General features: G+C 46.9%; 1 protein-coding gene across 1 annotated transcript; it reads left to right on the top strand.

Annotated features, from left to right (window-relative positions):
- Positions 1-7,442: 7,442 nt before the first annotated feature.
- LOC101777497 (probable serine/threonine-protein kinase PBL8) lies at positions 7,443-10,109 on the top strand. The gene is made up of 3 exons (XM_004973560.4): positions 7,443-8,204; positions 8,354-8,490; positions 9,149-10,109. The coding sequence occupies exons 1-3, from the start codon at positions 7,607-7,609 to the stop codon at positions 9,866-9,868; spliced, it is 1,455 nt and encodes a 484-aa protein (XP_004973617.1). The 5' UTR covers positions 7,443-7,606; the 3' UTR covers positions 9,869-10,109.
- Positions 10,110-10,594: the final 485 nt, after the last annotated feature.

The following is a 10,594-nucleotide window of genomic DNA, read 5'->3' as shown; positions in this document are numbered from 1 at the left end:
CATCAGCCCACCAATAAAAAGAGTCGAAAAGAGGTCATAGAAATCATCGAAGGAAAGCGAAAACGATCCTTTTGGGAAGGAACGGAAGAGCTCGCCGGAGGGAAAAGCAAGGTAAATTGGATTCGCTCGGCGGCAAGACCAAAGGAGGGAGGAGTGCGCCTCGGAAAAATCGCAAGGGCGGGCGCTGAAATACCATGCAAACACAAAAATCGCAAGTCGTTGTTACAAGCAGTGCGACGGCCCATTTATCGTTCAGGCCCTTCACTTCGAAGAAGTAAGTAGGAGTAACTCAGGCCCATTTATACAGTTCAGGCGGTTGTCTGGTCCATTGGAGACGGACTGGGCCCTAGGTGGCGTCCGTAGGCCCATCTATTCTTAAATGGACCCTAAGATTTTAGCTTCAACACCTTCCGATTTTAGTGTTTGATTCGTGTCATTTATGGCTAAGATAAGATAGAAGAACAAACAAAGGGTCTGTTCGCTTCAGCTTATTCAGCCAGCTTATCAAACAAACTATGGGTCTGTTCGCTTCAGCTTATTCAGCCAGCTTATTAGCCACCAAACAGTATTTTTCTCTCACAACAAATCAGTCGTTTCAGCTTTTTCAGCCGGTTTATAAGTCCAGCCGAACAGGCCATATAGATTTCTGAACCCATAAAATTTTGAATTAGTCGTGTTGAATCACTTTAAGAAAAATGTTGAACCGTGTATCAGATGGGGGAACCTAAGTTAGATGGGATGAGTTAGGCTAGCTAGATAACTATATTTATCTAATCCCACAGAGTGTTAAATGGATCTATCCGAAATGTTGATATAATATGGGTCGATCACTTAATTCAGTTTAATAAAAGAGAAATTTTAGAATGGTTGATGAGAGTCGTCCATCCAGAGAAATCACGCGGTGGAAGTATAGAAAGTATCTAGAGAAGTACCTAGAGAAAAGTACCAAGAAGTACCAAATAGGTGGGACTAGGTACAAAAAATATTTATTCTTTTAATTAAATTCCTCGGATCAATGGTCATAAAAAAATTTAAAGAAAAAGTACATAGAAGTAACCCATAGTACTTAACAATTATTGAAACAAAGCTCTTAAGAAAATATCGAAGCACATCCGAAGTGGACAGGCAGACTAAGCGCAAGTACTTTCCCTGTCCCTCAAGATTGCATCGGTGGCATGTCGTAATTTTCTGATACAGTCATCTGAGTGAGCTCTCCAGTCTCCACCCTGACCGAAATACTATTGTCGGGGGAATATCAGCTGTTGGCCGTTTGGCGTTTGCCACTCATACTCTGAAGAATCCAGCTGAAGCTTCCTCCAAAAATGATTCCGGGCCAGCAGCACCGTGCGCGCGCATGTGCAGATCGCCGCAGCTGCCTCCGATGATCTGCATGCAGTTCAACCTGCCAGGTTATGGGCACGTGCGGGTAGTTGCTGCGATGCTGCTGCCCGCCACCTGTCCCCGTGCTCATGGGATCATCAGGATTCAGACAGAGACAACGGATTCTGTCTGGCAGATGAGTGAGCGCGGATGCTGCTCCGTTCTTGCCTTCACAAGCGAGTAGTGCAGAATGCAGATGCTTGCTCTCCTGCTGCTCTGTGTCTGTGTGAGTTGCTATCTGAACATAGCAAATTGTCCACACACACAATGCCACAATTGAAAAAAAAAATGCATTAGACGTTGTTTGCACAGCTAGCTGACTTCTGCCTCCAGCTTCGAAAAAGATCACAAGTAAACAAGCAACAGGTTGATGTTTTCAACCTCCAAGCAGAAAACCAGTCTAGTGTCACCACGGCTTTACGGTGATCTCATCAGGCATCCAGGTTTGGTTTCACCTAACCGATGATCATCCGAACCACCTCTCCGCAGGTTTTCAACAGCGTACGTCCCTTCACACGGGAAAACCACGGCCGCGTACGCTCCAGCTCCAAGGAAACCGCGGACCCTGCAAAAGCAAGCAGCGTGAGGGCGATTAAACTAAGAACGCAAGGATTCTGTTTGGGCGATTTGGTCTTACTGTTCTGGCAAGCTGCTGGTTTAAAACTTGTAATTTGATACGTCGACTTTTGCTTCGTGCTACTGCTTGGTCTAGGCGTCAATTTTCTTTTAGTTAGGGCGTGTATGTAGTTGGTGACCAAATCACTACTAAAGTGCTGTTCGGATCACAAAGACATTGGAACGGACAGAGCATTCCTTCGGAGCTCCAAATGTCTCGTTCTAGTTTTGTTTAATGTTCGCATGACGAATTTCTTGTAGTGGAAATGGATGAGATCACCCATGCATAACTGAATTTGGAGGGAAAACTTACCCTGTTTTTTCTTTCAGGAAATGTCTAGTCTCTCCTTGTTTGTTGGAAATATTTTGCTGAAAAGTTTTTGCATTACCTGATTTCCATTGTGTTATATGTCCTGAATTCGGATTTGTGTCGTGACCAAGAACGGTGTTTGCTATCTCATCCCTCGCGAAAGCATGATGTACTGCAGTTGCCACAGGGTCTTATAATTTTCAATAGATGCAGAGTTTCTGACTTTATAAGTTCCGGAGTACTCTCCCATGTCCAGATGTCCTTGTAACAAAATTCTAACGGAATCTCCTTGTTGTCAGCTCACCATGTCATCGAGTAAGTTAGCCCTTGTTCACTTCCTACAAAACTCCCAACTTTGGCACTATGCAAAAAGAAGATTCCCCATCACATCAAACTTGCGGTACATGCATGGAGTACTAAATGTAGACGAAATCAAAAACTAATTGCACAGTTTTATTGTACTTTGCGAGACGAATCTTTTGAGCCTAGTTAGTCAATATTTGGACAATAATTCACAAATACAAACGAAACGCTACAGTGTTGCTACAGTAATTTGGCACCTCCCAAATTCACAAAGTAAACAAGGGCTTAATCAACTTTTGCCGGAGACTTGAGAGACAAGGAAGAGTTGCCTAACCTGGGTCAGATAGAATGATGCGTGCCGCATCATTTCATCAACCTGAAACGGAAAACTTCTCGTAGAACCTGATGGACGGATCGAGAATCATACAGGTTTGATTACATGTCAGCGATGACATAATTAAGAAACCTAGGAAGATCATATCATTTTGTTACATGTCAGCAATGACATATAAGAACCCTAGGAAAATATAGAACAATTTGGGGATTTGTACTTCGATTGCCTCAGCTCTCGACTCTTTTTCCTTTACTTGACAAGGTAGGACTTACTAGTACGTTATGAAAGCATGATGCATTCCTTCCAAAGGAAAAAATAAAAAAATGCATCATGCGTGTAATTCCCTGCCTCTCTCTCAACTGTAGTTTATTTAAGCTAGTGTATGACAGTATGAGCATAATCTGCAAGTAATAGCACGCGAAGTATCTCTATAGTGCGGTGCGTGATTATGCAAAATAATCAACTATACACTAAAAATGTAGTTATCAGTATGTGTACTACTACTAACGGTGGACTCCATAAATTCTGCAAAAAATGGGGAACATCTGACTGCATGCTATATAATTCTGAAGTACCCTGGTTTGATTCCAGCTTCAACATCAAATGATTTTCCAATTTCCTCTTCAAAAGTACAATTATGTTAGATATTTGCAGGTTTTGTCCTCTAATATAATCAGCCACATGTCTTATATCCGAGGCTCTGAACTGGCCAAGCTTGTGGACAACTCCTAGCCTATTATCTTGGGTTCTCGAAACAACTGTAGCTGTTTCAGTTTCAGTCCTTAGTCCTTACCACTCCCTTTCAAACTGATGAATTTTCTTCACAGCCACGGAATTTGGAACCACCTAACCATGAATTTTGAAGCCCTAAATTCGTTTTTCGTGGCCCAGCATTTTTCTGTAGTTACTTCCATCGTCCAGATTGCAAGGTATTTCTACAACTTGATGTGATGTACTCATGTACAACGATAATGACGCTGTCTAATAGCACCTACTCCTGAAAATGAAAGGAATTGTGATTAGCATCGCTTCTTGGCTTCCTGCCAAAGCGAAATTATTGTACTCTCACTACTGTTCAGATAGTTATTGATCGTCTTCAATCCATGAAAAAGATATTTGCGGCAACATGAGTTTTGCTACACTGATCAGAAAAGGTTGACAATGATGTATGCATGAATAATGTCGAATGGAGCATATGAGTTGTTACTACCAGTAGAATAATGCAGAGTAAACAAAAAAGATATCTGAGTTTCATGTACTTTAGGTGAGTAGAAGCTAAACCATGACGACATACCAGCTAGCGTTTCTATGGGACAAATTACTAGCGTTTCTGTGTATGCGGGTCATTTTTACTAGCGTTTCTGGAAATGATCTGCAGGTTGCAGTCAAGGACAAATTCAAAGTTTAGAAAGCAAAGGTGTGGGAATGATAACATATGGGAAGTCTAAAGTATGCCTCAACTAATGGTGATTTTATCTTTTTTTTTTGAACATCTCAAGTCATTGTGGGATTAGTTAACCCGATGTTGCTAATATATACTTTGACCTTGTGGAATTGTTCATCCAACTAACCCCCTACGCACATTCAAACATAAAAGAAGTATAAAAAGGGTAAGAACTTTCCTAAAGCCATTTGAATTCATATTCTTGCTACCAGATGGCCTCGTTCCATGTCAATGTACAAGGTCAATCAAAATTTGATAACGTCTTTTTGAGTTTACATTACTTTCCTCATGAAACATAAAACAATCCTTGCACTTGAAAAAGTCAAATACAAAGAGATTACAGCAGTAAAAGCCTAGTTGGAACTTGGCATTAAGTAATTAACTGCATGGCACATGAAAAACCTGAACAAAAAGAAAAAAAACAAATACTAGATGCCATGCTAGTTATAGGAAAAATAAACAAGAGATGCACCATGAATGGTTCGTCATAGCCCACAAGGTATAAGGGAAGATGGAAATACCAAAATTGCCTCGAAATTTCAGTGAATTTGATATATATATAGTGAATGGACAAGGGAAGAGAGAAATACCAGAGCTGCCTTGAAGATTCAGTGAATTTGATATAGTGAACGGACAGGATATATACTTTCCAGTCAGATATTTCAGCGCCATTCGTGCCAGCCGAGAGCCACTGTACCATATGAAATTTTCCACAGGACTCCAGCCCTGCAAAGCTTCCTCACTTGGCTGCCTTGTCTACCCGGCTCTCCACTTTGCTGGCGTCGCTTTCAGGTTTGGTGATTACCGCACGAATCTCCGAGCCCGTGAACTCCAAAACTTCCAAACTGGCAATGTCGATCGTGCATGAACAGTGACTGCCTGATGGAATGTCCAATAAGGCATTGTTTTTGGCCGCGTCTCGCGTCAGTGAGCAAAGTCAGTTAGCAGCGACGATGAGACGAATAAGATTTTTCTAGCTTCTGTCAAAATTCCAATCACCACGACTGTGATTGTCAGTATAAACTTCCAAGGCCCCAACTGCTCTCCAGCAACGTACGAGCTGAAATGGTGCCCATCGATTTGCGAAAAATATCTCAGATTACGAAATATTCGATCCCACTTTGGAAGAACGATCACGGATCGATCGAGCACGCTGGTCAAGCAACGCAACGCACCTTGAAATTTTCCAAACGACGCCATCCATAGCATGGACCATGGAGGGCGTGTGCGCAGGCACAGCTGGCGCGTGGACCTCTGCCGTTCGGAAGACCACGAGTTGGATTTATCTGACAACATGCAGACGACGAAGCTGTGGCAGTTGAAAGGAAAGGCACTGGCTGAGAAGGTCCCAAATCAAATCTCGGTCAAGTGCAATTGGAGAGCGGAGAGTAGCGGCCCCGCCACCCCCAATCATATGCACATTTACACCCTTCACGGTCGTCCCATCAAATTTTTATTTTCCACGTTTTTTTAGGTTCTGCATATTTAATTTCAGTATTTTCGCTATCGCTAGCTCGAAATATATAAAGTGGCTACTGCTTTTTTTAATACAGATATACGTTAACGCTTGCTGGCACGTACACACTCACTTGTCAGTCTCAACGAAGAGTTTCATAGAGTTTCTTAAGCAATAAATTTCATGCTACATCAACAATTTTAATAACTTGGTAGGATCATTATGAGGAAAAAGAATAGGAAGTTTTATCATATAAGACCATTCTCAATGGCAGTTTCATGGATAATAAATAAGATGCCATGTAGACAATTGTGATAGTATGGCACCCTATTTATAAGGTGAGAGAAGAAATTGGTTTCATGAGGATGAAACCATGTGTACATAGCTTCCAAAATGCTTGTGTCTTGCATGTAACTTTGGAAACAATAAAAGATGAAATAATGCATTGTGTGATGAATTTCATCTACGAACTTAATGCACTTTTGTTTATGTGGCACTCTTGCTTATGAACTAAATATTTTTTCTATTATTATTCGTCAAGAGTTGCTTGCGCGCGTGTAGGTGCATGTATGTGAGCTTTGATTCAAAATTTTTTTCGAAACGGAATGTCGTTCCAGTGGCATGCATACCAGTACTCCTGCAAAACGGGTATAAAGGCGTGTTTGGATCCTCGGGCTAAAGTTTAACCCTTGTCATATCGAATGTTCGGCTGATAATTAGAAGGATTAACATGAGCTAATTATAAAACTAATTGTAGAAGTCCTGAGCTAATTCACGAGACGAATCTTAAGTCTAATTAATTCATCATTAACACATATTTACTGTAGCATCACATTATCAAATCATGGACTAATTAGGCTTAATAGATTCGTCTCGCAAATTAGCCTCCATCCGTGCGATTGGTTTTATAATTAATCTATATTTAATACTCCTAATTAGTATCTAAACATTCGATGTGATAGAAATTTTAGGAGCTCCTAGACAAACACACACCCCTAAAGAGTAGCTTACTCGAATGTGAAAATACTACCCGGGGAAATCTCTAACGTCATGTTCTGGGCATTACCGGATCGATCGGTGAATTCCCCGCACGGAACACGCGCGGTTTCGTTGCAAGGAAGCAAGGCTCGTGTCAACCGTCAGGTAGCGACCGCGCATTCACACACACCTCTGTTCGCGTACTCACCGCGTCCTGCTCATCGGCGTCACGTAACGCCGGGGGAAAAAAAAAACACGTGACGCTCGCCGGTCAGCGTCGCGGAATCGTGGGAGCGGGTCGAAGTCGAACCCACCCACTCACCCCGGGGCTCCCAAGCCGGCGGGACGAGGCGTCCGTCCGCGGCAGAGTCGAGGTTTTCACCCGTGTCCAAAAGCAGGGGAGGCCGAGTGCCCAACCACTCCGCTGGCGTTTCTGCCCAGGGTTCTGACGTCCGTGCGGGTGCCGCGGTTTCGCGGCTGCCCGCTTCGACAGGGTCAAGGCAAGGCACGGCAGGCTTGCGCGCGCCCCGTTCCGTTAGGACGCCGCACGGTTGGACGACCACCTCCCTCCAGCTGCCCTGTCCGATCCCCTGCCGCTATATATACGCCCACTACCCGCCCTGTGCTCCCTCAACTCACCGCCGCCGATCTCTCCCTCCAATCCTCCTCCATCCAAGTCCAAGCACAACGATCTCTTCGCCGCAAGCAAGCAAGCAGGCACTCGCATTCGCCTCCGATCGGTTCTTGGGGCTTGTCGAAGCAAAAACCTTGGCGTCAACAACAACGATGGCTGCGCAGCCGTGGAGATCGCTGCTCTGCTGCGTGAGCGGCGGCGGCGCGGCGGCGGGCGAGGAGGACGCGCAGTCACCGCCTCCGCGGCGGAGCCGGAGCGCGCGCAAGGAGAGGGACGACAACCGGGAGCGGCGGCAGCTGCTACCGGCGTCCTCCTCGTCATCCGCGTCCCGGGTGTCGCTGTCGGGCCTCGACTCGTCCGGCCCGCTCACGCCGGAGGACCTCTCGATGACGCTCTCCGTCTCGGGGTCCGACCTGCATGCCTTCACCCGCGCGGAGCTGCGCGCCGCCACGGCGGGGTTCGCGCGCGCCAACTACCTCGGCTGCGGCGGGTTCGGCCCGGTCTACAGGGGCCGCCTCGGCGCCGGCCTCCGCCCCGGGCTCGACGCCGAGCGGGAGGTCGCCGTCAAGTACCTCGACCCCGACTGCGGCACGCAGGGGCACAGGGAGTGGCTCGCCGAGGTCTTCTTCCTCGGCCAGCTCCGCCACGGCAACCTCGTGAAGCTCGTCGGGTACTGCTACGAGGACGAGCACCGGATGCTCGTCTACGAGTACATGGCCAACGGCAGCCTCGAGAAGCACCTCTTCAAAAGTGAGTTACTTTACCTGCTCGTGAAGTTAATAAAGTTACTAATACGCAGAGTAATTAGTTAGCCAGATAATCATTGGCATTTAATGGTTGTTGAGGATATATACTGCTCGATCGACTTGAAGCTGACCCGAAGCGTCGCTGTCGTGCAGGTCTCGACGGATCCATGCCGTGGATGAGGAGGATGGAGATCGCCGTCGGCGCGGCCAAGGGCCTCGCCTTCCTCCACGACGCCGACACGCCGGTGATCTACCGCGACTTCAAGGCGTCCAACATCCTGCTTGACGAGGTGAGCGATCCACATCCCCACTTGAAAATTTCCACGTACTCCTCCTTTCGTTGCGCTTGAGCTGCTGGAGTCATCAAGTCGTGGTTAGGAAAAGCACGGTCATTTCTGACGCATACGTTAGCTCTTGCGTCGTTGTAGAAAAGGATGGTGACGACACCAGCCGAGTAGCTGCTGAACATTCAGCCTGAATACAAAATAAGGAGAAATTAGAAATTTCACAACGAGATTCCGAAAGCTCAGTAGAAATCCACTTTTCGAGATTTGACTCTGAATCGCCCATAGGAGATGGATGTCAAAGTCGTCTGCCACGTACTACGCGCTTCAAAATTGTTGGCTTTTTCAGCTCGTTTAGAAGCCCAGCCCCGACATGATTGCAACTTGGAAGGTTCTTGGATGCCCAATTCTATCAATCCCAGCTCATGCAGTCGCACCTAAATAATGGGCTACACACCTACCCATAAAGAATTCGCACCTGTCTCATCCGTACCTCATCTTAGTATTTTTCTTAGCATCAAAGCATCAGTAGCTTAACAACTTGATGCCGGTCGACAGTGACAGTCTGATGGAGGCGTTGTCTCGCCAGTTCCCTGAATGTATCTCACTGTAATTGTCACGCATGATCTTTTGCCTGACTCAATCTGGTTCTTTGGATTTTCAGGACTACACCACCAAGCTGTCCGACTTTGGGCTCGCGAAGGATGGGCCTCAGGGCGACGCGACCCATGTCACGACACGTGTCATGGGGACGAACGGGTACGCGGCGCCCGAGTACATCATGACGGGACACTTGACCGCTAAGAGCGATGTGTACAGCTTTGGAGTAGTACTCCTAGAGCTTTTGACGGGTCGTCGGTCCGTCGATCGTGCTCGTCGCCCGAGGGAGCAGAGCCTGGTTGATTGGGCCAGGCCCTACCTCAAGAAGTCCGACAAGCTTTATCGGGTCATGGACCCGGCCATGGAATGCCAGTACTCGTGCAAAGGGGCCGAACGGGCCGCTATGGTGGCTTACAAGTGCCTGAGCCAAAATCCAAAGTCCAGGCCCACCATGAGGGAGGTGGTCCAAGCCCTCGAGCCCATATTGAAAATGGACGATTACCTTCAGATTGGCCCGTTTGTGTTCACGGTCATAGTGGAGGACATCAACGAGAAGTACGAGGGCAAAGGCGAGATGGCTGATGGTGAGACGGTTAACATGAGGATCGAGACGACGGTGGAGGAGAAGCGCCAGAGCCATCAGGACCGGCACCGGCAGAAGTTCCCGAACTCGGCGGTCCACGCCGACGTGGTGCTGCACCGGGATGGTGAACTCGGGACGCACATCAGCGCACTTCGGCGGCACCGGAGGACGTCGAGCTACGTCAAGGAGAGAGGGGCTTAGGTCCTGATGGTTAATTAGCGTGGCGGATATTAGGAAAGAGGCAGCAGAGGGGAAGACTGATTGTACATAATTAAGCTAGATCGTAGAGGGGTGTGACACAACAAGCCACACAGAAAAGACCATGCCGCATTGGTTTGGTTGCCAAATTTTTTGATTCAATTCTTTTGTTCGAGACAGTGATGCTTGGTGTAATTGCCCATAGTGTCATGGTTACAATGCCATATTAATTTTCATCGGCTCATTGCCTAGTCCTTGCCTTGACTAATGTTCTCAGTTCTCACCTCAATTGCAACGTAAAACAAAATCTTTTTTTTTAATTGTTGTAAAACCAAAGGCTGAAAGAACCTAACGCCCTCCTGAGAAGAAGGCCGCAAGTGTGCGGGAGAGAGAGAAATCAAAGCCCAAAAGGGTCGAGAAATGCTGGCTCAGCCTATGAACAAAGAAGACCGAGAGGCCCAATCCTTCCACCCCGCCCGCCATCTCCGCCGGGTGCAACGCCCGGTTGTGACCGCTGCGCTGCTGGGGGATCAGGTTGCAGCGCTACGACGACGTCCGGGATGGCCTGCCTTTTCCGCGGGACCGCTGCTTCAGCCTTCAGCTGGACCGGCGCGCGCGGCATCTTCCAGTCTAGAGAAATTTCTACTCTCCTTTTCTGTGTACTGAAATCCATCCTGTATAAAGAAAGTTCTGCCTTCCTGCTCAACGGACTGAGTGCGAGTCAAGTCC

Source organism: Setaria italica, chromosome VI (genome assembly GCF_000263155.2).
Source record: "Setaria italica strain Yugu1 chromosome VI, Setaria_italica_v2.0, whole genome shotgun sequence".
In the NCBI taxonomy this organism is placed as follows: Eukaryota; Viridiplantae; Streptophyta; class Magnoliopsida; order Poales; family Poaceae; genus Setaria; species Setaria italica.
This window is presented reverse-complemented; position numbering and strand designations above follow the sequence as displayed.